Consider the following 27900-nt stretch of genomic DNA (forward strand, 5'->3'; position numbering starts at 1 on the left):
CTTTAGATCAGTTGCTAGACGATCAGGAAGAACATCTTAACACTGAAAAAAATGTAACCCAAAAGGACAGAAAGAACAGGGAGACACCAGTAAATATCAAATGGGTTCTGATAAAAAGAGTGCCTCAAGTCAATTTTATAAGCACCTTTATGAGGATCTAGGGGGAGGAGACCCATGAACATTCTCCAGCTTGCTGTGGCATACTGTCTTGACTTGAAAGCAAAAGAGACTATGCTGAAAATAACTGAATTCAACTTCTACAAATGGAAAATTAAATATATATTTTTTTTTTTTTTACACAGAATATTCCTTGAAAATTCATAACAGATCAATGTAAGTTTTCAAACACTGTGATACAGGCATTTTTCAACTACTGTAGGTTTTCCTTTGCCATCACAGTATCATTCATTCATGGTAGCACTTTACATCCTGGAACTCCAAAAACTATGTTGTAGCTCAAGACAAATGTACTCTCCAATAAGAAAAGTCAAAAACAATTTCTCAGTGGAAAGCATGACAGGACTTTTGAGATGACTATTAAAGTTATCACAAACCCAACACAAGTGATTTGTTCAAGCTTATGATAGGTAGGCATGTCTTTCAGAATTTTAAATGCCTGCCACATGGAAATCAAAGTACACTACATGTGTTGGTTTCATTTTCTCTCCCTCAATGCACTGTGCAAAATTGATGATGCCATATAAACCCCATGAACATTAGTATCTATATGAAATAGTAATTTCAAGATCCTCAGAAGAAAAAAAAAAGACAAAAAGAAGATAAAAAAAGGAAAATAATATTTCAGATTTGACAAACCAGTGATTCTCTTGACTTACCATGACCTTCCTTAAGGTATAGCGTTTGGATCTAATATCATCCATCAGCATCTCATAGGGTGTGAGCTGATATTCTATGGGGAGTGGGTTGTACTGACGCTCTTGTACTTTCTTAAGTTTAACACCATTCCGTAAATCTCTCATCACTTGCACCCAAAAACGGGCCTAAAGACAAAAGAGACAGAAATTTTACTTCATACCTTACCCTTGAATACCACTTCACATTAAACCTAAATTTCCTTCAAGGACAAAAATATTTACAGCTGTACTAGTTTATTTTTAACACATCAACCAAATCCCAAATTTTGTTTTATATAAGCTTATTTTTAACACTCATGAACATAACAAAACTTTATTGCAATTCAGCAGGACTGCTGGGCCTCACCTCAAGTATGGAAAGAGGATTTGAAATTCTCATGCCTTACATCTAAATTCCCACTTCAAGTATACTGCGAGCACATAATCAAAGTTTATAGACATATAGCTAATACTATTTGAACTAAAATAGTGATTGAATCTGAAACTTTGTTACCCAGGACTCTCCTGTGAAATTTCCCCAAAAGTTGTTCTTCAAATAGAAATTTTGGAATGGTCTTCAAGTCCTAAGATCTTGCAATAGAAAAACTCAACTTCTTTTGCTCTGCCTGTAAGAGCACTAACACCTCCCCCTCATCTTCTGTGAAGCAGAATGGCTGGAGAGAAGAAAGAACTGGTGGTGGATAGAAGATGTGGAAATTAAAATCAAGTATTTTTTAGGAACCTCATAATATTCCTCTATGAACTGGCAAGAACAGTACCTAGAAATTAAGTTACTTCCTGCTTAAGAGCTTCCCTGCAGCCTTTTTCTTTCATCACTGGAGAAATTCAGCTGGTGACTCTGTCTACTGCCTGACTGCCCCTCTGAAGGGCAGTCAGCATGGTACCTGTCTAAATGTCCAGTCTTTAAACTGCAAAAGCTTCTCCATGAAAACAGCCTACGGAAAAATATATTGCTTGGATACTTGTATTGTTTCATCTGTCTGCAAAGGAAAGTTGAGACTTCATTTAGCTCTAACTCGTAGTGGGTTACTATTAATTCATATATTAAAAAAAAAAACAGAGACTGATTTGAACACAGTATCATAGAGTGTTTTGGGTAGAAAATGCCTTAAAGCCCATCTAATTCCAACCCCCCTGCACTGGGCAGGGACACCTTTCATTAGACTAAGTTGCTGAAACCTGTTCCTGTGCCTCATCACCCTCATGGCAAAGAATTTTTTCCTAATACCTAATCTAAATCTCTTTCAGTTTAAAGCCACTCCATCCTGCCCTGTCACTAAATGTCCTTATAAAAAGTCCTTCTCCAGCTCTCTCAGAGGCTTCCCTTAGGAAGGTGCTCTAAGGTCTCCCTGAAGCCCTCTCTTCTCTGGGCTGAACAACCCCAGCACTATCAGCCTGTTCTCACAGAAGAGATGCTTCAGTCCTCTGAGCATCTTTTTGGCCTCCTCTGCACTCAATCCAACGGGTCCACATCATTCTTATACTGGGAGCTATACAGATGGACACTACTTCAGGTGGGGTCTCATGAGGGTAGAGGTAATAATGCCTTAGTTATGATTTATAAAGAAAAATAAGCTGCCAGTAGTGATGCTGAATCACTATTCCATTGTTGTCTTACCCAGTCAGCATTTTTCAGTTCATCAAGATCTGTGCTGGATTCATCACTTGCCTCTTTGTCCATTTCCTGAATCTTCTTCAGGTTCTGCCAATGAAAAGAAAATGAGTCAATAAATGAATAGTGGCATTAACTCTCAAGAAAAACTAAAGCATAATTTTTAATCTTTTGTATCATGCTATTTGGGTATTCTACTGAATGTTTTATGACTTGAATAGTTACTGTAAAAAAGTAACTTGAAATAATATTTGAATATATTTCTCTTCCTTGGAAAGTTAACCTTAAATGCTGGGAACAAATGTTAAGTTTTGAGTATGGAAGTACTTCAGATAATAACACTCTGGAGGAAAAACTACACCTTAAAATGTTTCTATCCCTAAATTTTTATATACACAGAGAAAACCCTTAATTACCTATCAGGTCTGTTAATCTACAACACAGAAAATATTGCCAGCTTGATAAGGATCCATTCATACCAAAATTAATACTTGTTGAATTCAAGGCAGCTCATTTTTGTAGAAGGAGAAATAAGCTATGAGAAATAAACTATGAGAAACATTGAATAGTGACAGAATTGCACATAAATATTTAAATGAATTAGTAAGTATAACATGAGTATAGATTCTGAAATACCCATAATAAAATCATGTGAGGAAGAGAAACAGATCTTTCAAAGATGAAAACTGTTACTTATGAACAAGATCAGATCATGCAAATACGGAAAAGATGGTGTGCAAAGGGGCAAAAAAAAAAGCTTTCATACCATCAAGAATATGAAAAACAATTAAAGGTTACAGCAGACCAAAGAACAGGCAAGCTTGAACACAGAAGGCTGTGGCTGTACACAAATTTTCTTATATACATCAACTCCTGTATATTCAAAAGGGTTTTGGTTTTTCTTTGTTTACTTCTGTACTGAAATGTTTCTGAATCAGCAGTACAAGTAATTTCTCAGTCATCCACTTCACTTTCATGGAGAGTTTTCCAGGAAATCTTTAACAATGTTTAATTTGATCTATTTTCCAGGTACTCACTAATATATCTGAAATGGATATTTAAGTCCTCTGCTAACAATGTTTTTATTTTTTTAATGGGACTAAAGCAACAGGTCAGAGATCTGACAGATGTATCTACCCGAAGTATTTCTATCTTTTAAGCACTTAAGCTCTTCCTTTAATGGAACTGAAAATCAGTCTCATTTCAGCTTCTGAGCTTTCCAGAAAAAATAAAAATAAGCATACTTTCAAAAACTTTTTCTTTTTCCTGGAAGTAGTAGTTCCTAAACTGCCAACATTTCAGTGTAAGAAGTGGAAGCACTGGAAGAGTGCTTAACTTGCACATTCAATAGTGCAAGCATCTACCAAACCTGGCTGCAGAGATAGGATATGTGAGTCAGCTGTCACAGAGGTTTTGGAAAGAGACCAGATGGGTTCTTTATTGTCTTATTTATGTAAGTAACACAATTCCTTTAGTATCAAAGAATAAATACTACCATTGCCCTATCAAAATAAAAAATACATCATTTATAAGAAGACTCCAAAAAAGAATGAATCACCCACACTAACAAAAGCAGATACATCATGAGGACAATGTGGCAACATTTTGGCATGACTTGCAGCATCACAACAGGATACCCAAGTGGGAAAAAATGTCTTTATGGAAAAACTTCTGTTGGTTCTGGTGCTGCGGTCAAACTGACACAGGCAATTGCTCTTTCCAAGGGAAAATTAGAAAAATGGAAAGAATGGGTAACATAAAGGCCTTGCTTATGTGTATTCTGCTATCCAGGGTTTCTTCTTTTCTATATCATACAGTTGGAGTTGGAGTAATCATTTCAAATACAGTACCTATGAACTGTAAATTACTTTATTTTTTGCAAACTGCTAACATCTACTGATAAACTGCAAAATATAACATCTGATACTTTATCTCTTTGTAATCAAAAAGATAACTTTTTGATAAAAAATAGAAGTAAACGGGCTCACAAGTGTCAGATCTTCTCCTCCTTCCCATACTGGAAGGTACACTTTAATTTTTTTAAAGATTAACATCTTCCAGCAGCTTAATCTAAACTTCAGCTATTCAATGAGACTGGTGGTAATCACCCATCTCAGCAACAGTGTTCCCTACCATCCAGTTTATGGGCCTGATTTGTGCCCAAAGGCTGATGCTTTTGACTGACATAAATATTTCATGAAGCTAGAAGAGATTACAACCTGTTTTTCTTAAGAGTAGAAAATAAGAAGGGAAAAAAAAACCCACCCTGAGCAGCTGAAAGATTTTCCAAAAAAGGCAACTATCTAATTAGTTTCTCTGGAACATAGCTGGAAGGGCAGTTCCTACCCAAGAAAGCACAGGTGTAAGCGATGCTGCTGGCTACCATGCACCAGAGAGCTGCAGGAGCAAAACCTGCCAGCCAGGAGATGAAGTGTCTCCAAGTGCAGTTTTATGATACAAATGAGCTGGTACAAGCACAGGCTACTGCCAAAGCTGGGCTTCTTTTACTCCCCATCCCTGTGCTGAGTGCTTGGCTATGGCTCTGGTACCACAGACACCCACTTTGTAGGGATAGTTCATTCCCTTCCCTGGCACCTGGCTCTGGCACTTAAATGCAGCTTGCCATGCAGTTAGTGGAGAAGAGCAGAAGATAAAGGAATTTCCATCATTATAGAACTAACAAAGCTTTGGAAGTAACCAGCAAGTGCTCTATGCTTGCAGGAAGTGTTTAGGAAGGCTCCTATAACTCTTCTACACATATCAAGTGCTGCTTGGGAAGGAATAAATTCACTGTGACAAATGATTATGTTTAAACTTGTAGAATAAATGGAACATTAGGGTTTCCCTCCAGCATCCCCAGCCAGCATCAGTGGGTTTCTGCCTCTGTTCTAACTGTAAATTATAGAAACCAACACATTTAAAGCACAATAGAGTCTTTGTCAGAATTCAACTGTGTTCCAAAACCTTCAAGTAACCTCAGCTGCTGCCGCTGTAGCCACTTGCACTTACCCTTGGGACAATGGCTTAAGAAAAGCTATTACAGAATAATAAATACATGGCCTAAATGGATTTCCATTTCAGAAAGCAGAAAAATCTTAAAAGGGTTTTTCTAAATTATCCCAGAACCTCAGACCCATACCACAGACCCAATTCACCTATTACAGCCTGGGCATTCATTCAGGAATAAGGGTTGGATGTGTAGGAAATTAGCGTTTCAAGAGCTTTAGCTTTTTTCTAAAACCTTTGAAGCATCTGGCCATTTTTTCAGAAGACTGCATCTTGTGACAAAAGCTAGTAATAAAAATATCAAATGTCTTCAAACCTCTTGCTGTACTATTAAAAGCAGGCACTAGATTTGCTGCTGCTGCGTGGCCCACATTTGAGATGTGCTCTTCTGTGCTCAGTGCCAGATGGGAGTTTATATAAGACTCTTGTCAGCACAGTATCAAAGACTCCCTTCCATAAAATACTTTCTAAAACATGATGCTTTAATGAATGTTGTATTCTAGGGAATCCAGACCTGGACTTCGCCTTTCACCAATCGCAGAGCAGTCTACTGCAGTTCTCAGTTTATACTCTTCATTAGGAATCACTTGTTTACTGATTAAATTGATTCTTACACTGCTATCTGTGAAACTAGTAAAACATTCTTGCACATCTAGGCTCAATTTAAAAATACACAACATGCACATATGGGAAAAATTTTTATATACCTTCAGCTATTCAACATGTGTTTAAATTCCAAGAGCTTAGGTAGCAGCAGTACTCTAGGTCTTTGAAAAGACCCAAAACCCATTTAATTCAAACTGGGAATAGGATCCATTAAATCAGTTCCTGAAAACCACAAGCTGATAGCAGACAAAGTTCCTCATGTATAGAGGTATGGGCTGATGTACTTTGCTCAGCCCTGGAGAGGGCAATAGTCACCATGCTGCTCAACATGACTGTGTAAGAGGCAAAAAACAGAAACCAAGGGCATGTGACACTGATTGAATGTCAGTGTCTGCACCACTTCAGAAAATAAAACCAAACTCTCCCTTGCCCAACACAAACCAGCAGCATTTTCCCTTATTAAAGGTCCTAAATTGAGGGATCAAATTTATCACGATGGAGCTGCAAGCCTGACAACAGCTCAGCTGCAAAAGTAGAGTCACTGGAGACTTGGAAGTGTAGGCAAAAGTGAAGTCATGAGCTGAAAAGCTTGTGAATTAATTCATTTCTCCAGCTGTGCTCTCTGAAAATCCAAGCAGCAGAGTATCTGACAACTTTTACAATCACAAGACTTCTGAGAATAACTGGGCTAATGACTCTATTTCCAAAATAAGTTAGCCACTAACATTGTTTAGGTACCTATTAACTACCTCCATTATCATATTTTCTACAAATAATACAGCAGTACAGCCACCTGACTTTTTTCATTAGCTCTTTTCCAACTTAATCTTTGCATGGCATGAAACTAGGAAAAAAAAGAAAGGAACAGCTTCATTTCTATGCATGTACTTAATTAGAATTTGTATGTTTACATTTCATACAGATTGGTTTGAAATATAACCAGGCAGACTGAAAGAATTATGTTTTTACATCAGAAAGGACAGAAATGAAAGGCAACATGTTTTAAAAGAATAGTACAAAGATGACAGATTGGGAGCTTTCTCTATGTTCTACCAAAAAGACTGATTACAAGGCACATTGTGGATAATGAAATTATGGATGAGTTTTTGATGAGCATGGATTTTCACAGCAATTAAAGATGCAGGCAATTATAAAAATGTACAATGTCTTAATTAGTTTTGGAAGAAATATTAATTTTGATGATCTAGGGTATATATCAATCTCTAAAACTTTTTGAGATATAAGTCAAACTTACTGCAACAGATCTGCCTACTGGACATTCATCTCCTGTGCTGGCCAGCATCACATGGTGATTTTAGCACCACCTGTGCCAGTTGAGGAGTTCATCACCCACAGGTCTACATCCTACAGGCTAGCATCACTTTTATTGATGCCACCCACAGAGTCACAAAACGCTTGAGAGTACAAGAGATCTCTGGAAGTCAGCTGGTCCAACTCCCTGCTAAAGCAGGGCCCCCCAGAGCCAGTCCAGTATCATGTCCAGGCAGCTTTTGAATATCTCCAAGGACAGAGAACCCACAGCCTCCCCAGAAAACCTTTGTGAGTGTTCACTCATGCTCACAGTAAAAACAGTACTTCTGCCTGTTTAGAGGAACCTCCTGTGTTTTAGTTTGTGTCTACTGCCTCCAATCCTGTCACTGGGCTCCACTGAAGAGAGTCTGATGCTGTCCTATTCACTCTCCACTCAGGTATTTAGAGACATTGATGAGATCCCCCTGAGCCTTCTCATTTCCAGACTGAACAGCCCTGGGTCTCTGCCTATCCTCACAAGAGAGCTGCTCCAGTTCTTCATCATCTTCCTTGCCCTTCCCTGGACTCTCTCCATGATGTCAATGTCTCTCCTGGACTGGGGAGCCCAGAACTGGACCCAGCACTCCAGCTGTGGCCTTGCCAGTGCTGAGCAGAGGCAAAGGATCACCTCCCTTGACCTGGAGGCAACACTCCTCCTAATGCAGCCTGGGACACCACTGGCCTTCTTTGCATCAAGGGCACATTGCTGGCTTGCTCAGCCATGAAGTGCACGTGGAACATTAACTCCAGGAGAAGGCAAGACCAGGCAGTAACAGGCAGCCAGAGGAGGAGGAGGGCAGATATCCCTTAAAAAAAGCAGGTTCCCAATGTGGATACAGCCCTGGTGAATCTCCTGTCTGAACCAGAGCACCAATTTTGCATTCCTTTGCTTGCACAGTCTCTCCCTGTCTCTCTCAGTCACATTTGATGCCATTTCTGAGCAACGTGTGTGAACTTTTCAGGTATGTCATAGCAGGAACGTTTGCTTTATCTCATGGAAATCACTTATTTGTGCCTACAGTTCTGTCTATGGCCAGGTGCCACCAAAGGTTATGTCAATGACTTTTGGATAATCCTGAAAAAGATGAATCTTTTCTTTCATATGGGTCAATTTTTAGCAGATATTCAAACTACCTTGCCCCCGTCATACATGTGTACATTCATGTGTGCATTTCCTTCACCTTGTGAACCATATGTCCCCAAAAAATTAAAAAAAAATAAAAAATAAAAAAAAGGAGAGAGAGAGAAAATCCCTTTCTGTGGGATTTTCTTACTGCAATTTTGAAAGCTCACTTCTTGTCATGAAAAACAAGCTGTACTCTATCTTTGTTATCAGCTGTAAAAGCTTAAACAGCAGGTCACAAGAATTAGGAGGGCTTGGCCTATTAGAAGACCTCTCCTGGATATCGGCAGATGGTACCCAGGGTAGGTCTGCAGCAAGGGCATCTTTCACAGACCCTGAGCAGCATGCAGGTGCTGCCAGCAAGCTGAAAAATACCCCAGTGAACTTGCTAAAAAAACTTCACCTTGCAAAAAGAAAATTTTTAGTTGTTTACTTTTTTAAACTATTGCAACAGCACTATCACATCTTTCTCAACTCTATCCATCCTGTGCATCCACTGCATGAAGCATTTCACACTTTTCAAGAATGGAAGTAACATCTCCCTGTCTGCAAGTCAGCTTTACTGCTGACCTTTCATACACAAGGAATCAGACTGGAAATAATCATACGGCATCAATTATGTGACAAACTGCCTTAAACATTCTATTTGTCATCCACTGAGATGATTTGAACAGCTCACTCATAGCTTCATCATTTCTGATTAACACACTCACCCAAATTCATGCCAGTACAACCCTTTGTGAATCTACGCTCTATTTGTTACATGACAGATGATGACTGGAGAACACATGACTCCTTAGTATATATACTAGTATTAAAGCATATTACAACCTATCCCTCCTACCTACCAATCTACCCCTCTTGAAATCCTGGACTTTCAAAGTCCTGCTAAGTTTTTATAGGGCCAAATTGAAAACTGCATCACAGCAATATTTTTTTCCCTGACTCTTTCACAGTTTATTTCCCATCTAAACCTGTTCCAGGCTGCAGCATAATATAGGTCAGATTTAGTTTGCTCCAAGCAAGTGAATTTTTACAGATAAAAATTCTCCCTCTTTCACTACAGTGAAGCTGCCTATTTAAGCATTTACTGACCAAAATATGAACCTCATATACCTGGGAAACAGATACCCAGATGCCACTCAGTGGCCCTAGAAGAAATCTAAATAATTTCAAAGTAATTTGTATCAACAGGAAAGTTATTTTAAATCATTTCAGAGGATTCTTTCTCCTTTTTTTTTTTTTATTTCATTTTGATCTCACATCCAAAACTGTGTCTAGGTCTGAGGGAATATAAAGGAAGATCTCCAAATTAGGCTGTTGTTTTTTGAAAAAAATTAACAATTTAAAATTCCTGGCATCTTTAGTGTCAAACCCACAATATTACACGGTACAATTTTTTTTTAAATTGAAACTGACGTATGTAACTTGGTTCTTTTCCCCCAGTTCTCTGCCAATGCAATCACCACAAATCCATGACAACAAAGTTTTCTTACTTAAGTAGTCAGTATTTATCTACTTTATTAACCCATTACTTATATGACCACAACAAAAGGAAAAGAAAGAAGGAATTTACTAGAAGAGTATTTAAATGTACTCCTCATGACTTTAGATCCTGCTATGTATTTGCAAGACAGAAGAGCATGTAAACAATAGCACAGCTTTTACTGGCACAAACCTAATGTGATCATATGATCCCTGCTTGCCTCAAGTATAAACTATAAAGGTCATTTTTAAATGGTGCAACAAGATTTACAGCATTCCACCTCATATTTTCTTCATACCTATTTTTTTATTTTGTACACTGTAACACTGTATTATTTTCAAAATTAAATTTTGAATTCCAATTAATTTCCAAATCTACAGTTAGAGAAAAGCTAGGACCAAGCACATCATAAATCCAAAATATTCAGATTCCAAAAGCTACTTCCAAGATAATTTTCTTGGTAATTTCTTACATGCCTACTGAGGGACTGATCCAGAGTAAAACTAAATCAAAAGGTCAAAATCCTGGCCCTGGTTAGGTGCAGCAATAAAAGTCTTATTGATTCAGTAGGGCCAAAATTCCATCCACAAGGATTACTTCCTTTGACCTAAATGTGCTTTGAATCAATGCCTAATAGTCTGTGAGAGGCAAATGGTTTCTTTCATTTGGGATTAACTCATAGTATTCTCTATGGTGTGATCAGCTGTTTTTGGGTTTTTATGCTCAATGATAGGTAATTAAATAATCTGCAAATTCAAAACGCCTTTCCACTTTTTAAAATAATTTTTAAAAGACTATTGTTAAGATATGATTGTAAATGGTTATAGCCCACAATATTTTATTTTGACTTTGACAACAAAGATGCCCTATTACTGCTCACTGTGGCCAAGGTGTTTGAGAACTACTGGAAACAATTCCTTTCTGAGCAGAAAGAAGAACTCTGAAGGGGTGTTATTTTTGAGCCTCAACATGGACTTTGCAACAGCTGTTGAGTGAGGTGTTTCCAGCACAGGTCACTCAGTTAATACATCCAGTAGTTAAAAGCCAAGATGTGAAATTATTGATATCAAGGTTTGGGAGACAGCTTTAGCATGGAGATCTTGTATCCTGAGTGCTCCCTGTATCAGGGGCATTGGATGCAGATGTCCCATAACACAGGCACTTCAGAAAACATGTGGCTCTTTAGCCATGCTGATATTGTCAAAATTATCTTTGTATGACACTGCTTCAGTTTAAAAATTGCTTTCAGTTTGAATAGGACTGGAGTAGAAGTGGAGATGAAGTGTGACCCTGTGCAGCTGAAAAACATCTCAGAAGGATTCTCCCTCTTGGATGATGTATCTCCGGAAGGAAGGAAAGAGCAGCAGTCCCTTATGTCTCTGACTAGTTTGCATCTTCCACCATGAGCATGAAAAAAGCTCTCTTGTGCTGCTCTGAGGCTCATCTGACCCTTTATTGAGCCGATTCAACTCATTAACCTGACAAGGAATAGCTCCTTTATTTTTTTCTTTTGCTTGATATTTATTGCATTTGTTCCCTAGAACCAGAAGAAGGAAAACCGTGGGAGTACATGTGCGTGGGTGGAACAACTCTGCTTCTTTCAGCAGCAAATTTTTTAGGTCAGCCTGTAAAATCTTATCCTGCTTTTCAAAGGTACTGTAGATCTTGACTTACAAAAGAAAAGAAAACCCTTCAGGGATTTATTAAGCAAAAAAAATTATGAAAGCATTGCTACTTGATAAGTTTGCTTTGGTGAAGAAACCAGCTTTGAAAAATGAGTTTCCCCTCCTGCCCTTCCCTACACCCACCAGTTTTCCAATGTTACCAGCACCCAGACTGTTTTAACACAATTGTTCACAGGGCCACCCTGCAGGCCAGATCACTGAAATGATCTGCAGTAAATATCATCCTTAAAATCACTCTTCAGCCAGACCCGTTAATTGCAATGGTTCACAGGATGGCCTTTCAGCCAACAATAACAGCCAAACAGACAGTGAACATAAGCACTGTGACCTGAAGGGGAAAATGTTTCTATTTTTAACGTTGGCTCTCCTGTGAAACCTATGGGACAGACAACAAATCAATCATACAACAAAAGGTAAGAGAAGCTGCTGACTGGAGACAAAATACGAGCAAGAAGAATCTCAGATGGTACTCAGCAAAGAGAATTCCCTCATGGGAAGGAGCTGAGGAAGAACAGGCAAAAATCTGACACTTCATAAGACCCCTGAAACACCAGAGAGGAGTTTAGACTCAAATGTATTGCACATGCATGCAGGAATGGGTACATATATGTAATGTGTTACCCTGTAAGAAAATCCTCTGTTTTACTCCCAAATAGACTAGTCACAATTAATAACAAATTCTGTGGGATGTCAATTGTTACAGGCCAAAATTAAAAAAGAGCCTCAGCTGAAGAAGTGTACTCCCTGAAAACTACAGATTCTCTCCTCAAGCATTTGACATTCCCTACTGGCTGTGTACAGAAGTGATTTTGTAAGCCAAATTCACATGGTGATGAGCTCAAAAGCAGAAAACCTTCTCAGACAGCTTACCTCTTTTGCACTTTTAATTTTGGCCAGGAAAGTGTAGAGCTCCATTGTTTCGGCAAACAGAGCCCGACACACTGCTTGATAGTGGTTGGGTGCCTCTGATCGGGTTGGCAGGTGGGCAGCACACAGCTAGGGAGAAAAATAAATAGCAAGATCAAAACAATGCCCAATTGCTTTCATTAATGCTACAGAGCATGAGATAACATGAAAGTGAATGCAACCAAATATGAAGGGCACAAGCATCCATGAGATATTTCAGTTTAGCCAGGAATTGAGGTGTATTTTCTAAATCTTCTGTTCCTATTTGTTTTATGAGAAGAGTACTATAGGAATGGTAAGGGGACTGGCAGACCATGTTCTGGAAAACCAAGACACTGCCTTTCATAACAAAAAAAAAAGAGGAACAATGTAATTTGACATAATTGTCATAATTGTGAAAACAAGCCACTTTGCAGTAGCAAATTTTGGGAAAGCATACTTAATTCAAACCAGCTTTAACAGAAAGTGTTAAGTATTCCTATGAATGTGGAAGAGAACTGTATCCCTACTAGTTTATGAAAGGATAGAAGGTGAAGCAAGAAAAAAGTACAGTGTAATCATCAAGCTGAAACTCTGATCAGACTTATTTCAAGCAGCACAAAGATTTTAAAAACCAGCAAGAGCTATGGAAGAACAGGTTATTGCTTGACCTCAGACATTCATGAACATTTCCAAACACAGGCATAGCTAATGCAAAGGAACCCTATAGGTGTTTCCATGTACACTTAACTTGCATACTCAAATCACTAATACTTATTCACAATTACTAATGAACAGTCAGTCCAGCATTGCTTTTAGAGTAAAACATGCAGCTCCCATTTCCAACAAGAGGAGTTTCACTGAAACCAGCCTTCACATTTCAAACTGAGAGCCTGAATGGTCTGAGTGACATCCAGATTAATGAATATGATGTTCATGGAAATATCAGCTGAAAACAGACAGAATAACATCTGTAATTTGTTTCCTAAACACTTTTAAATTAAAAATATCCCAAAGCTGAAACTTGAGTACCCATATCAGCAGTTCAGTATCATACCAGTATCATACTGGTGTATACGTAAAAATAAAATAAAGTCTTAATCAAGGCCTTAAAATTTGTCTTGTTTCTGTAGTTGTATAGTAATTATTTTTTATATATATAGCTACATTCAGATCTCGACAACTAAAGCTTGAGACAAAAGCCTCTTTAGCAGAAGAGCCCTTAATTAGCCTAGTGGCATACTTGTCTAAATCTCTCCTGTTATTACAGTGAACGCTGTGGTTACAAGGGGCACGATGCATGTAAAGCTCAGGCTGCTTTTCCATATTGCCTTCCATTTGATTTAAATCCATACTGCCACTAAAAGGTGTGGTCCTGTGGCCTCCAGCTGTACAAATCCACGGATACCCTTATGCTGGCACAGCAGTTCGTGCCCTAACTCAGAGAGGATTACTCACTCAGACAAAAATTAACAATGTGAAGGAAGTGGAGTAGGAGACAATTACTCTTCATGGCATGGACAAACTTACAGAAGTGAAGGCAAAAAGGAGCAGGGAGAACGTGCTGCCAGGGTGGTAAAAAGGAGGAAGGGCTGAACAATTGTGTTTGGGTACAGTCAGATTTAGACTGCCTCAATCTCACTGACAAGTTGCTCTCTGAGGCCATAGGCCCCTTGCTATCTTTTATTTCTTCCCATTAGAATAACAATACAGAGCTCAGTGGTCAGATTTGGTCAACTCCTTTAACAAACTTCTACAAGCACAATTTGGACTCCTGCAATATCCTGTTCTGATTATGCACCCCTATGTATTTATCTCCTTTTAGTTATAAAAAAGAATATACACATGGGAAGTTTATATATATGTATCTTTTTATTCCTTACTATATATTTTCCTTCCACATAGGAAATGCAAGGCAGCCATGTTCATGAAATTGCCCTTGATCCCTACACTTCAAATTTTATGCTGTTTTACAGTGGATGGACAAAATTTATTTCTGGATAATCACAAGGACATAGATGACATATGCCTCCCTTCCCCCCCCCCACCCCACCACCCCCTGCTTTTTTTCCTTTTCCCTCTTTTTTTTCCCCTCCTTTTTAACAAATTGGATCATCTCATTTTAAGATAAAGGGAAGAAAACCAAAACAGACGCACTCCTAATGTGTGCAATAATGATAGCACATACCAAAAAAGACAGAATCTACTAAACATTTCCCTTAATGAAAATATTAGATCATCAGACCAGTTCTGATTTGGTTGTGTTCTTTTTTCTCAATAATGAATCATGTTCTTACTTGCCTTACTATGTTTTAATTTTCTGATTATTAATTATAATACAGATAAAAGGGTTTCATTCTAAAATACAGTATTACAAGAATAAAAATAATAGCAACAACAATTTTGAAAAAGGTCATAAAATTAAAGTCTTCATAGCTGAGAATAAAATTTTATTATTATACAGACTGCACACAGGTTTTTGAGAATCCTTTTTTTCTTTATTCACAGGCATGTTAATTAGAAACAATTTGCATCAAATATTGAGAAAGTTAATGAAATGCAGTGGTGACAAGTTCAAGCAGGGAACGGTTGTAATACTGATTCTATTACTGAACACAAACTAAAGGAAAAAAAAAGGCAAAAAAAAAAAAAGCCTGCTGCTGAACTTAAGTTACAAAAGGAATCACATAAAACCTCACCATTTGCTTTGCAAACGCTAGGCTGCAGGTCTTAAAAGAGGGCCAGCAGCTCCTATTAACTTTCATGTTCTGAAAAATCAGTCTCTGAGTGATCTTATATTATGTGAAAATGCATTACATAATAAAACTCCTTCTGGTAATATTAAGTCAAACAACTCAACATGAATTTTTTGGATTAGGGAAGGTAAACCTGAAGAAAAAGGAAAATGTAAATAGGAGAGGCTGATTTTTTTTTCCGCCCTTCATTGTAGTGTATTGTACTTGCACATTGGTTCAGAATGCCTGACAAGCTGTAACTTCTGCATGAAAAAATATCACAAAATCTAGGCAGGCAAAGCAAATCAAGTATGAAATGTCACTTCTAGCCTGAGTTCAGGATATTAAACTACTTTAAAAAATTTAAAATATTTAAGTTTATTGTAGCAGTGTTTGAAAAGCTATGTTACTGTAACACACAACAAAAATCAGTCAGTATATTTTAATAAGTGAGATATGAAAGGACAGCCACCTAATAAACTCCTCTTCTTACTATGTCATAGTGGTAGTGGTGCAAGATGGATTAAGATCACATATGCAGTCTTTTCCAGTCATTTTGAGGTTGTATGCTTAACCTGACACTTGTATTTTCATCCCTCATGATAAACTTTAAACTACCCTAAGGGGAATGAACTCGAACAGTGTCCAGAGCTCAATACAAGGGCTGTTTGTTCTGCTTCCAAGATGTCTCAAAAAGTATGGCTCAAAACAGATTATGTGGTCTTTGCAAACTGGTGAAATAATAAAAATATTATCTACTACTGAAACATTAACTAGCTCAGTCTGTAAATATTTCCATTTGCAATCATTGTGAAGAGCTGGGATTTCTGAATTTTTTTTTTTTCCTAATTGAGCCTATCCAAAACCCCAGCTTGACCCAAAGCATTCAATCTTTGCTTAGATCACTAAGAAGATTAGAGGCTGTTTCCATCCACATTTAGGGTTCACAGGAAAAAAAGGCATTATGTAAATATCATAGCCTTGCCAGCTCCTCCAACTTCATCCTCAGTTGACTAGGAAACAGGGTGCACCAAGCCAAAGCAGTGCTAAGAGGAATCACAATTTAACCATCTGAAGAGATCAAACAGCATTTCTTGCATTTGTTTGAATATATTCCAGCAAGGCCTACATAAAGTTACAAAAAATACAACTAAGCTAAGTTTCGCAAAACCGTTTTGGCTAGATATATACTGGAAACTTCATCAAAACACCTGGGCTGCTGGAATCAAGGTTTCAGAAGACAAAAAGTGTTTCCACTTGTAATTATCTTGGGCAGAGGGCCTGTATGAATGCACCACAAAGAAGAAAAGGATTTCTTTTTCCCATGGGCCACAAAGACAGGCCATTGATATTATGCAAAACATATTACCAGCCTGCAAATGCCAGGCTTGTTAAGTGTTTTGAAAGCCTTGGAGTATTAACAAAGACTTAAAAGATGTACTTTTTCTTAAGCAACAAGAAGAAATTACTTTAACCAACAGATCACTGAACACGCAAGTGTACTAGGTATTTGCCTCTTCCTTTGCAGTATGGTACTGCAGCAGGTTCACAAAATAATCTCAGCTTGAGATGCCTTTTCAAGACAAGCCTATTTTCTGAAAAATTTTATCTCCATGAAGATAAACTAGAGTTTATGATTAGGCTTTTGTTTTCATATATATCCTTCTTCATATGAATATGAACTTCAAGGAGCCATATGCCTTACCAGAGAAATCTTACCAAGACAATACCTGCATATTTGTAAAATTCAACCAAGCATGTTGCTTGAATTACCAGAATGATCTTGAGGGATGGGATGTTCACAGGAATAAGTGTTTTGTCATGAGTTTGTTTCTGCCTGCTAGGACCAGCCCTGTGCATATACCCACAACTTAGGCAAAGTACAAGTTTTGAGGTTGCTTTCACAACACCTTGGAGCCATTTGGAGCCATGGGAGCTCTGAACTGCTTCCCAGCACTTCAGAGCTGCTCTCTCAGACATTCCAGGCAGAGATTTACCCCTGGCTCTGCTACTTGTAACTGCAGTGGACCAAGGACTGCCTGATCCCTCTGATAAGGATGTTAGGGGAATATTACTGAATAAAGACTGCAGTAAGACAAAAGGGATGGGAGCAGAGTTAGCTATTAATCCACAAACTAAATTAACAGAAAATATAGGAAGTATTCACAGAAAATTACTCTTCACCTGCAATAGTTTTGTAACTTTTTAACTGATATTTTAAATGATCTTTTGCAAGTGCCATGGAATAGCCAATTGCTTGACATGTGCGCTCCTAGTTAATTTTGCACACCTCAAGGAAAAGGTAGGTTTTGTGGAAATTGAAGCAAATTGCTAGTACCAAGCACATCTACCTTGGTATTTAAGTGTTCTCCAACACTCTGGTAAGGCCTTCCCTTGTGCTGGTATTTGTTTTGATAATCGCTTTGGGGTGGACAAGGGAAGTACTACACAGTTCTCTACTTTCACAGTTTCCAAATTTAATGTTTTAAGTGATCCTCCCCATAAAATGATTTAATAAATAATAAATTTTCTTTACTGATTTTCCTTTCTAGTATAAAACTGCAAATGCAGCAGCAAAGCTATTGCATTTAGCAATAATGGGTATAATTTGAAGAAATAGTGGCCTTGGTTGTTTCTCTCTTTCATGACTGTGAAAAGGACACAACAAGGAAGCTGCTGAAATTAAAGCCAAAACTGCAAATGGAAATTGGATGATGCAAGGACTGAAAACACTGCTTTGCATAGGATCTTGATCCTTAAAGAAATGTCCACTTGTCTGTATCAGATAATCGTTACTGTCATCTCTAACTACCCTCTGCTTTGCAAAGTCTAAGGATTAAAGGCTTTGAGAAAATTATTTATATATATATGCTGAAATGTCAGACAGGAATGGACTAACAAATGTTTACAAATGCCCTCCTGAGTCAAAACTTAAGTCAGCCTGGAAGTAAAATTGAAAGACGCTTGTCATGTGGGTAGACTGTGCTGGAAAATGCTGTTGTGAGGTTTCGTATGCTGTCCTTGCTTTAGAAACACAAAGCGAAACACACAGATCCAAAATGTCGAGGATGAAACTGGTGCACAGTTAAGGACTCCCTTCCACTATTTGCTCCTGAACAGAATATCTGTCCTAACTCTGTTTCCTTCAGGTATCAATTGCATTGAGGCGCTGAGAACCATGACTCATTTTCTTTCTGAAAATCTTATCACGACACTACTATTGGAAGAGTTTTAACTACTATTCCATGCCATTAGGCTGAATTTAAGCAGAATCTTGATAAAGAATCTTGATAAAATTTCAATAGAAGGCATCTGCAAGACTAAAATCTCACTGAACTGTCTCACCTATAAACTTGAACCTTACCCAACAACAGACAAGTAAAAGTGAAGATAATTTGCAATCTGTTACATTTATATGATACCATCTTTAGGTAAATGAGTCTTACAAATACTTAACATCATTACAAACACTTTTGAAAGTACTTAAAACTTAGACTTGTGTTAGGAAAAGGAAAGCAAACTTCATTATACGTTACTAACTACATCTCAATTTTTAAGCCAAATCCCATATTTTTCATGCTCAGTGAACCCTATTCTCACTCTTTATTAGCTTTCTAAGAATGAAGAAAGACCTTGACTATTTTAAAACAGATTTTAAATGAAAGTCAACCTATGTTTTTTGACACAATGATTATTTCCACTGGACATTTTGATATTAAGTTTTCAATGACTATTTTTATGTGCTAGTGCATACTTCTTGACAAAGCTGCATTTGTATAAATTTTCATTTCTACTTGAAAGCTACGAGGGTATTTTCACCCCTCAAATACAGCCCCCCGCATATAGCTGTTTCTGGATTATGTGTTAGGTGTATTGTTACACTGTCTTTGCACAGTGGACTAATAACATCCTGCTTCTCAAAGAGACTTGTTTCAAAAGAGCCAATTAAGTGAAAACCAATTCTGCATTCTCTCTTAGTTTCAGAGAAACTGTGCTCTGTTGTTTCTTAGCAGAATAATGGAGGAATTAATAATATAAATATGCAGTAATCTGAATTTGCTAGTTCTCGTTCTTTGACTATTCAGTGGAACATCAATGGGATTATTCATGGGTAAGGGAGAAAACCTACCATTTATATTTTCCCTTTTTTTTTTTTTTACATGAAATGTCAATCCCTGCAACATTTAGCAAAACCACTAGGTACCCTGTCAGCCAACAATTGTTTTCTAAAGCTCTCTGCTTCACAAGTAGACAAGAGCTCATTGGGCAGCTCTCATCTGTACCACTCACACATCTGCATTTCATGCCAGAGCAGCAGAGTAAAGGATGAGAAGCAAGCATCTGGGTAAGAAAACCAGCTTCAAAAGCAGAGTAGAGGCGTAGATGGGAAAACATGATAAAACTGGATAATTAAAGGAGAAGGGGAGTGACTGTGCATATTCACAGGCTACCTGTAGTTATTTAGCTAACAGCCCATTAAGCTGTGGAACCACCCTTCACATTATTAAATAGTTTAGGCCTGAACAACTGCTAGCAAAGAGCTGCACCCCTGTAGTGCCATTTTGTATGTTTGTCTACCATGTTGCTCAGGCCCTCTTAGGGCTGGAGGGTGCCTTCTGCTACTATAGAATTACTCTTCTGTCAGGAGAAGAGACAAGAGTTGGTTTTGTACCAGGATGCTTGGCATACGCAGCAGAGAATGAGGCAGGACGGAAACCCTTCTTTCTTCCCCTCTCCCCAAGACCCCACACAAGCAGATAAAGCACTAATTACACCCAGGCTGCTGCTTAAAGAAAACCAGAGTATCTCAAGAAAAACAGTAGAAAAGAGTGAAGTTTTCAAGCAGTTTAAATGAGAAAACAATTTTATTAAAAGGTACCACAAAATGTGGGGGAATGACCCTCAAATCAGAAACCAAATCACACTGACACACTTAGAAAAGTAAGGAGAGAGTACTGCAGAAGAGAGGCTGTATCTCTCAGCTTTTGAATAATGCCCATCAATCTCATCACTACACAGTTCAGATGCTTGTATACTTTCTAACTAAGAGACAATATATTAATGTTAGGCAGTTTATTCATGAGCCACTTAAAATGCAATTAAAATATATCAACTAAAATAAAAGCATGCACTTTCCATAGCAGCAATTTACAGTTCACATACAAAGCTTTAAAGTATGTGTATGTATGTGTGGGAAGCTTGTTTGTTTTTATGTAAAGTGCAGAAACTTCTCTCAGTGGGCATAATAATAATAATAATAATAATAATAATAATAATAATAATAATAATAATTTGCTTTCATGTTTTGTCCTGAAGCATGACTTTTTTATTCCTATCCAAAAAACAGATTTCCAGCCACATAACCAAACAGCCAGCATTACTAAGCATAAAAAGCTTTTAAACTTCACTCCCTATGAAAAAAATCGAGTACCTTCTAACCAGTCTCATTTTGCTTCTATTAGACCTCAATGTGTGGAAAGCTTTTCTACTCCTTCAAGTATGCCTACTCCTTATTTGTAGTATCTTTGTGAGGGAAATCAGGTCTTGGAACCCTGATTACATGAAAAAGGCCTACAGAAAAATTCTTTCTCTTCTTCTTCCAGGCAAGTATGCTTAACACTTTTCTCTTAAAATTTATAGCCACTGAATCAACATTGCAATTGTCTTATCAAGCATATCAGTTACATAAATGTTAAACATGCTATTCTAAGATAGGTATGAACAAAATTATTTAACCAACAATTTATTGATTAAATTGATTAAATAATTTTGATTCAAATACATATCCTTGCTTATTCAATAAGAATAGATATCCGATAAAGCAGCACTTTAAAGGCGCTATTTTCTCCTCAGTTCTCTCTGTTTGTAGTAGTGATGCCCTTTTTTGTCCTTTTCCTTACACACACTTCATTCCTAGAAATTGTCTCCAGTATAGCAATTACTAGAAATTGAATTACCTGGAGCCAATGACTTTGACATACTCCCTGTACATAGATGGGATTAACCACCTGTAGGGACTGCAGATGGTGTTTATAGTGCCCTGAATGCTCAGAGGCTCGAAGGAAAGACAACTTTGCTGCTTCACTTTGCCTCCATGTGTTTCTTGCCATTGGCAGCAACAGGAGTAAAAGCACCACTCTGTCAAGTATTCAAGGCCGGTTCCTGTATCCCAAACTGTGCTGAGTCTGCTTTGTGGGGGCTGTAGTTGTGCTGCTGGGGCTGTGTCAAAGCCTTGCAGTCCATGCCTGCACATATTCTTTGTCCCTTGTGATATTAGGAATTATGAATTTTATTTTCATCACTGAAGGTGAGGTCAATGCAAAGCCCACTGGTCAGGAATCTTTTTTGATATGGAAAATAAAAAAAATTCTGGATCAAAGCCATCACTGACCAAATCACATATGATGCTACAGCATATTTTTCCCTGCTCTTTTGGTCCATTTGCACGTCTATCTGCTCAAAAGCTCTTGGTCTCAATATAAACATTTAGGATGGACAGCTGTAGTGAATTATTAAGAATCTTAAAATAATTGATAGTTTTCTTGAAATCTTAGGTCCTGAACTCATAGGAATAAATACAAAATACAATCCTCATTATTTCTAAGTAGAAGACTGTGAAGATTCTAGTACATTTTAAGGGCTGACCTCTTGCTGCAATCTTAAAATATATTCATTTTCTCACGTCATGACTTCTTGGAGGGGAGAGCAATGAGTCTTTGCTTCCAAAAGAGATGAACAACACAGACCTCAGCATAAGATGGGAACCCAAAGACGGAGAGCAGGAGAGATTGTCTCTTGCTAATAAAGAGGATACAGGAACATTTATTCCTCCTCCTTATGGCTTGGCTGTTCTTTCTCACAATTATTTTGTTTTTTTCAAAATATGCCGCTTGTAGAAGTAGCCCAACCCATGCACCTGACTGCAGAACCAAGCACAGTTTGTTGTATTTTCAAATAAACCTCCTTGTACTTTCAAATGCTGAGCATTCTTTTGGAAATGAATTTACTTGCACATTCAGAAAAAAATGCATTGGAAAACATACATATAGTTTCAAGTATTTGAAGAATCTTTCCAACCCTTATTACCTTGCTTTCAATTAGCATAAAATAATTTTGCACTTTCGGTTATTTCAACCATATCAGATAAGTCTTACCACTCTTATCTGAGAAGGAACCTTGTAGAAACAAGTATGTTCCTTACTAAAAGGGATGTGTCCTCAACAGAGAATAGTTCAGGGAAAAAAAAATAGGAAAAAAACCCCAACAATAAAAAAAACCCACACACCACAACCCAGCTACCAGCCACCTCTTCATCAATATCTCATTATATGAAGGGAAAAACATAAAATGGAGGTAGGCAAACCATTTTTCTAGTTCTCCAGCCAAGTGCTGCATGAGTGCTTTGTTTTCAAACACAGCCCTCAAAATAATTAAATTATTTTGTGCCAAGTACTCTAAGGACCTGCACCATGGGTAATTATTTACCTGTTCTCAGTTACACATCATGAAAGATATATCTCTACAAGTCAGGCAGGAACTCCCAGCTCAGATCTTCAACTTCAAAGCTACCTTTAAAATCCCTGGCACTTGCAGAGGCATCTACTACAAGTTCATAGAAATAGATGCCTTTACATGATAAGTCTATCAATGCCTTCTAAAGCAGAAATATAAAGGGAATTATATCTCTGGAAGGTAATTAATACTGTAGTGACCTCAGTCCATGGAGAGTAAGGTTATCAAAGCGGTGATCATGGTAGAGCACTCTCCTCCATGCTCTCAAAGACCAATTGTTACTCTTGGACAACTCTTTTCTACACTAACATTTTGCATGATAAAACCACTTTTGAAGGTTGAAACTCAGAGCAGCTATATTTTTAAAAGCCAGGACTTCACAGTAAAGTACAGTAACTAGAAATGGAGGTATATACATCTATTTCAAATATTGCTACTTTCAGAAATATGAAAGACAGTTTAACATCAACTTCATATAGAAATTTATAGCAATGGTTAAAGGGACATACCTAAGACATTGGAAAAGTGCCTCAGCTGGAGTTAATCAACAGCTCTGAACCGAATTTAGGACATACCATCACATCTATCAAGGGTCTGGTGTGAAACTGATGAGTGTTAAAGCTTACAGATTGTTCTGCCAACAAAGATAACTTAAAACATCACTCTTGTCAAAAAGCACAAAACTGTTTCTAAAGTACTTTTTGCCAGTATCCTTAAGTACACATCAGTGTCCCACAAGAAAGACAGCTTTAAGAAGAATCTGGGAGAGGCAGGGAAGACAAAGGAGGATCAGTTCCCTCAAACTCTGCATGACACCAGCAAGGAGCTGCCAAGAAACCACTCTGCTTGCAGCACCTTCATTAAAAGGCCTAGATAGCTGCCAAATTACCCTCAAAGAGAGGTTATCTTTATCTGCCAGAGTGGTAAAGAAAATTAATAATCCTTTTATTGTGGTAAGCATGTAAGACAAAGGAGGTTTGTGGGGGGTGTCTAGTTATCTTGCTGATTATCTCCCCTCAGCTGCTCGATGCCCTGCACAAGTAATACCTGCCCAGAGATTACAAACCTCCTGAGTTTCACCTTTACAACAGCAAGTGAACAGAACAACAGAAACACCTGTCCTGTCTTACCTGCTCGCTTGACCACAGAGCCAAGCTGAAGGCAGATGGGTGCCATCCATCCCCTGGCCACCAGGAGAGCACCTGGAAGGAGCAGGCATGTTCTCTCTCCAAGATAGGAAAGCAAGCCCAAATTGTAGTGTTTCAAGGTAAGGTTTTTGTGGCTTTTAAGGATTTTTGGTACAGACAGACTTCAGCGTTTCTGCTGAAGGACCAAGCTGCACGAGACCAAGTGTCTCTGGCAACCAGACTTCACTGGAAAGTCCCCAGCAAAGTGCCATGGCTCCAAAGACAGTAGGCACCATTACCAGGTCAAAAAATTGCAATAAACACTCTCCTTTGCTCACCAGCACACTCGAATGTGAAAAGGACTGACATCACCCTTTTACAAGGAGCACACCGGTTACTTTCAAAGTGAAGCTGACCACATGTTGACCTCCAGTTACACTGCCCAGAATGAAAAATCAGGACAACTGTTTAAGACACCAAATGACATCACTTTAACTAATGAAACCTGTCCATCAACATAATTCACTTAAACACTTGTCACATTCAAAGCTGCTTTAAAGTTACTTTGAAAGGATTTATGTGAACTGTCCCCAGCTTTCTTCATCAAGCTAAGGTACAAGAATCCCTTCACTTTCTGTATGGGTTTATAAGAAATGAAACACAAGGGCAAACACAAGGACAAAATTAACTTACTGAGTATTTTTATTTCAAAATGTGTGTTGCCTAGAAAATATATTCCTTGTTTTTTTTTTTTTTACCACTGAGCCATTAAAAATAGTTCTAAGTATGACACACTGCTTCTGTCCAGACATGAAAAGACTTAATAAATTTTGCTGACACTGGCCTGGATTTAGTTTTTTCCTTTTTTTTTTTTTTTTTTAATATCACATGCTACCACCAAAGATTTAAAAAATAATCAACAAACCCTAGAGCTCACTTTTTTCACTTAGCACTGTCATGTTTTTAAACATCACCTTACAAACTTTCCTTTTCAAAATATGGATTGAGGATAGTGTTATCTTACAACTACCTATGTGACTACATGACTGCATAAAATACATATATGGGGGCTTGTTACAAACAGTATGATATAATGGACTGGTACATGTGAATTGATGAGAAGAGACCAGTTCATAAAAAGATTTGGCTTCATGAAAATTTGCTGATTTAAAGCAAGTGTTGGTCTTAATGCTCACATCAAGAAATCTTGGCATGCTAAAAAGAAAAAACAAATACAATTGCTCATTAGGACCTTCTTGTCCCAACTCCAAGCCTGCTTTGTCCTAAGAGAAAGCAAAAAACCCCAAACCTAGCCAACCTGCCCTAAAAAATCCCAACCATACAACTCTCTTTTGGCTTAAATCACCCAAAGTATCATGTTCTTCCCTGCCAATATGAGTGCAATAACTACAAAACAAATGCCTGTTTTTTCCAGTGTTTAAATCAAGATTCTCTGAGATAAATAGATAAATAACAACAAAACAAAGGGTTTTGTTCTCTCTTCAGCACAGAGGCAATAAAATGCCTGTTTTCCATTCACCCAAGCTTCCGAAAACTATCTTCCCAGTGCTTTCTTTACAGACTTTACACAAAGCAAACCGAGAGTGGTATATGAAGCTTTGCCACCGTGTGCAGCTGCCTGCCCTTAGCACAATCCCTGAGCTCCCTGTCCTTGCCAATCCCTCAGCTAAATATTCTTCCCAAGAAGGTTTAGTTTGGGTCTCCAAACAACAACTCCTCGTGGCTGTTACTAAGCGCTGTCAGTTTGCTTTGCCTCCTCACATAAAATCCCCAAATTCTCATGCCTGCTACCTTTCTGCAGCATCTCAGCTGCCCTACACCTTCCCTTCTGAAAATGCTCTGCCAAGCTCAGTAGATTCAAGGAATTTATCTCTCGGGACCACTTGATTCAGCTGCACAGATCAGTGTGAGTTATCAGAAAGGCTGCTAGGTTAAAATATTTAAATCATTCTCCACAATTCCGCACGTCTGACTCACATATGCAGAAGCTTTGGAATGTATGGCCCAAAGTTTGCAGTGAGGCAAACCTGAAACTACATGAGAAGTGCCCTGAAGCCATCACCCAGAAGAATACTGCTTTTCCCATTGTGTTATTTCATTAAAAACGGTTACAAATCCAACACTTAAAACACACTCAGGGCCATGCATCCTGCAGACAATAATCCTTTGGAAGCTACCTCTCAGGAGTGCTTCAGTTACAATACTACTTAAGGATGTTGGAAGTACATGTTTTAAACAAAAACCTACTGTAAAAAACGTTTTAGTAAGAAATGCAAAACATGCCCTGTCTTCAGACCAATCTTTGGGATAAATATGATATCCTGCCTTTTAGATGTGGATCTTCAGGGGTCAGGACAGTCTGGCAGACAGTGTTTATTTCTTTGTATCAAATGGCCTTATCTCACTTAAATATTTTTCTAAAATACAGCATGCAACAGTACACTAAGCAAAGGGAGGCAGAAAATAGCATAATGGGAGCTCAGTAGTCAAGAGCATACTAAAAAAAATCACATAGATAAAAGGAGAGATTATTATTTTGGACAATTAATGGTACTTTAAAATCAATTCTATGAACTTTCCTCCAAATGTTTAATTTCTTTTTATACTGTTACTGGCACTGAAATAAATGCACTGAAATAAGAAATTTTGCCTCAAGCCCAAAGCTCCCCCTTGAATAATTCAAAAGCAAGAAGATCACAGTGGATTAATTAAAGGGCCCTCCCTCTGTTTCTTTATTTTTCCCATGTTGCTGTTACAGGACAGTATACCTCTGTGAGGAGTTAAGTAATTTTGTAGCATCTATGCTGCTTCCATTTTCTTTGGCAACGCAATTATATCATTGTGACTCTGGACTAGCAATATTGACAACTGAAATGCACATAGTTTTTTACATAATCGCTATCAGCAAGATAAACTTCTTAGCACACTCATATTCCGTGATTTCTTTCTCGGCAAGAACTAGAAAAGGCAAAACTTCCACAGCCACCTTTACTCTTAACCTCTCTCCTGAATAGGCTGATGGATTGTGAGGCTCTAACATCTCAGAGAAGTTAGGGATTTCACAATTTATAGAGGACAAGCGCTTGCAGATTCTGCTGTTGGACCTTTTCTTTCAGCCTGGAAGGCATAACATATTTTACCCCAGCTAAATCAGACTAATTAAGAAGTTCTACCCCACCCCACAAATCCTGCTTCTCCCATGCCTGTAGAGCACTTGAGCTACAAGAAAAAGTACAGTGCCTATTTCAAATGAACTGCATATGCACAACATAAAAACTGCAGAAATAAGTTGATGTGCTGTTTTGAACTTGGTAAGTCAGTGCAGCAACTGGGAATCTACAACACATAATACTACATGAGGAAACTGCCCATCAATTTTGCATGTCACCATTAGTTTACCTGTCTACTAAAATACGTATCCCATACATAATGTAAGTAATACAGGGGCTCCTGGGAAGCCACACTGGATATTCCTTATTGGTTATCCCCTGTGGGATGCTGGCATTACAGGGAATGTAAATCAAACACTTGTACCTTACAGGCACTACAGAAGATGTCATGTGAGCCTGTGTAAGAATGGCTTTTAAAGTAGCTAAAATTTCACTTTTAAAGTAGCTAAAGGAGCCTGCAGAGATAAAAAGCTACCAGCAACACCACAAACATCCAAGTCTGCCAAGTCTACATGGGTAGAAATGATTCTGACAAGATGAAACTGCCAAATCCTAACGTAAGACAAGCTGCTGTCCCGGCTAATTTTTCTGAGCAGATCTACTGCCTTTACCAGGATGACAGTGAACCTGAAAAACCCATCACGGCCTTCTGTGCACTTATCAGTTTTAACACCTGGAGAAGAGGGGACATTAAGAGTTGGAGAGGGAGATGCAGGCAGATCCTTCCAGCTTTGGCCAGGTCAGGC

At 38.1% G+C, this 27900-nt stretch overlaps 1 protein-coding gene across 5 annotated transcripts in view; it reads right to left on the reverse strand.

Annotated features, from left to right (window-relative positions):
• The window catches only part of SPIRE1 (spire type actin nucleation factor 1), a 128456-nt gene that overhangs the window by 38213 nt on the left and 62343 nt on the right, over nucleotides 1–27900 (reverse strand). For all 5 annotated transcript variants that reach the window (XM_088053727.1, XM_088053729.1, XM_088053724.1 and 2 more), the window contains 3 exons: nucleotides 12575–12700; nucleotides 2494–2577; nucleotides 837–1001 (listed from right to left, as the gene is read on the reverse strand). In XM_088053727.1, the coding sequence (XP_087909853.1) occupies nucleotides 837–1001; nucleotides 2494–2577; nucleotides 12575–12700 (375 nt within the window). The remainder of the gene's footprint in view (nucleotides 1–836; nucleotides 1002–2493; nucleotides 2578–12574; nucleotides 12701–27900) is intronic.

The sequence above is a fragment of the Pseudopodoces humilis genome, chromosome 1 (genome assembly GCF_049639895.1).
Source record: "Pseudopodoces humilis isolate 2021_Gansu_Grassland_sample_001 chromosome 1, ASM4963989v1, whole genome shotgun sequence".
NCBI classification, from domain to species: Eukaryota; Metazoa; Chordata; class Aves; order Passeriformes; family Paridae; genus Pseudopodoces; species Pseudopodoces humilis.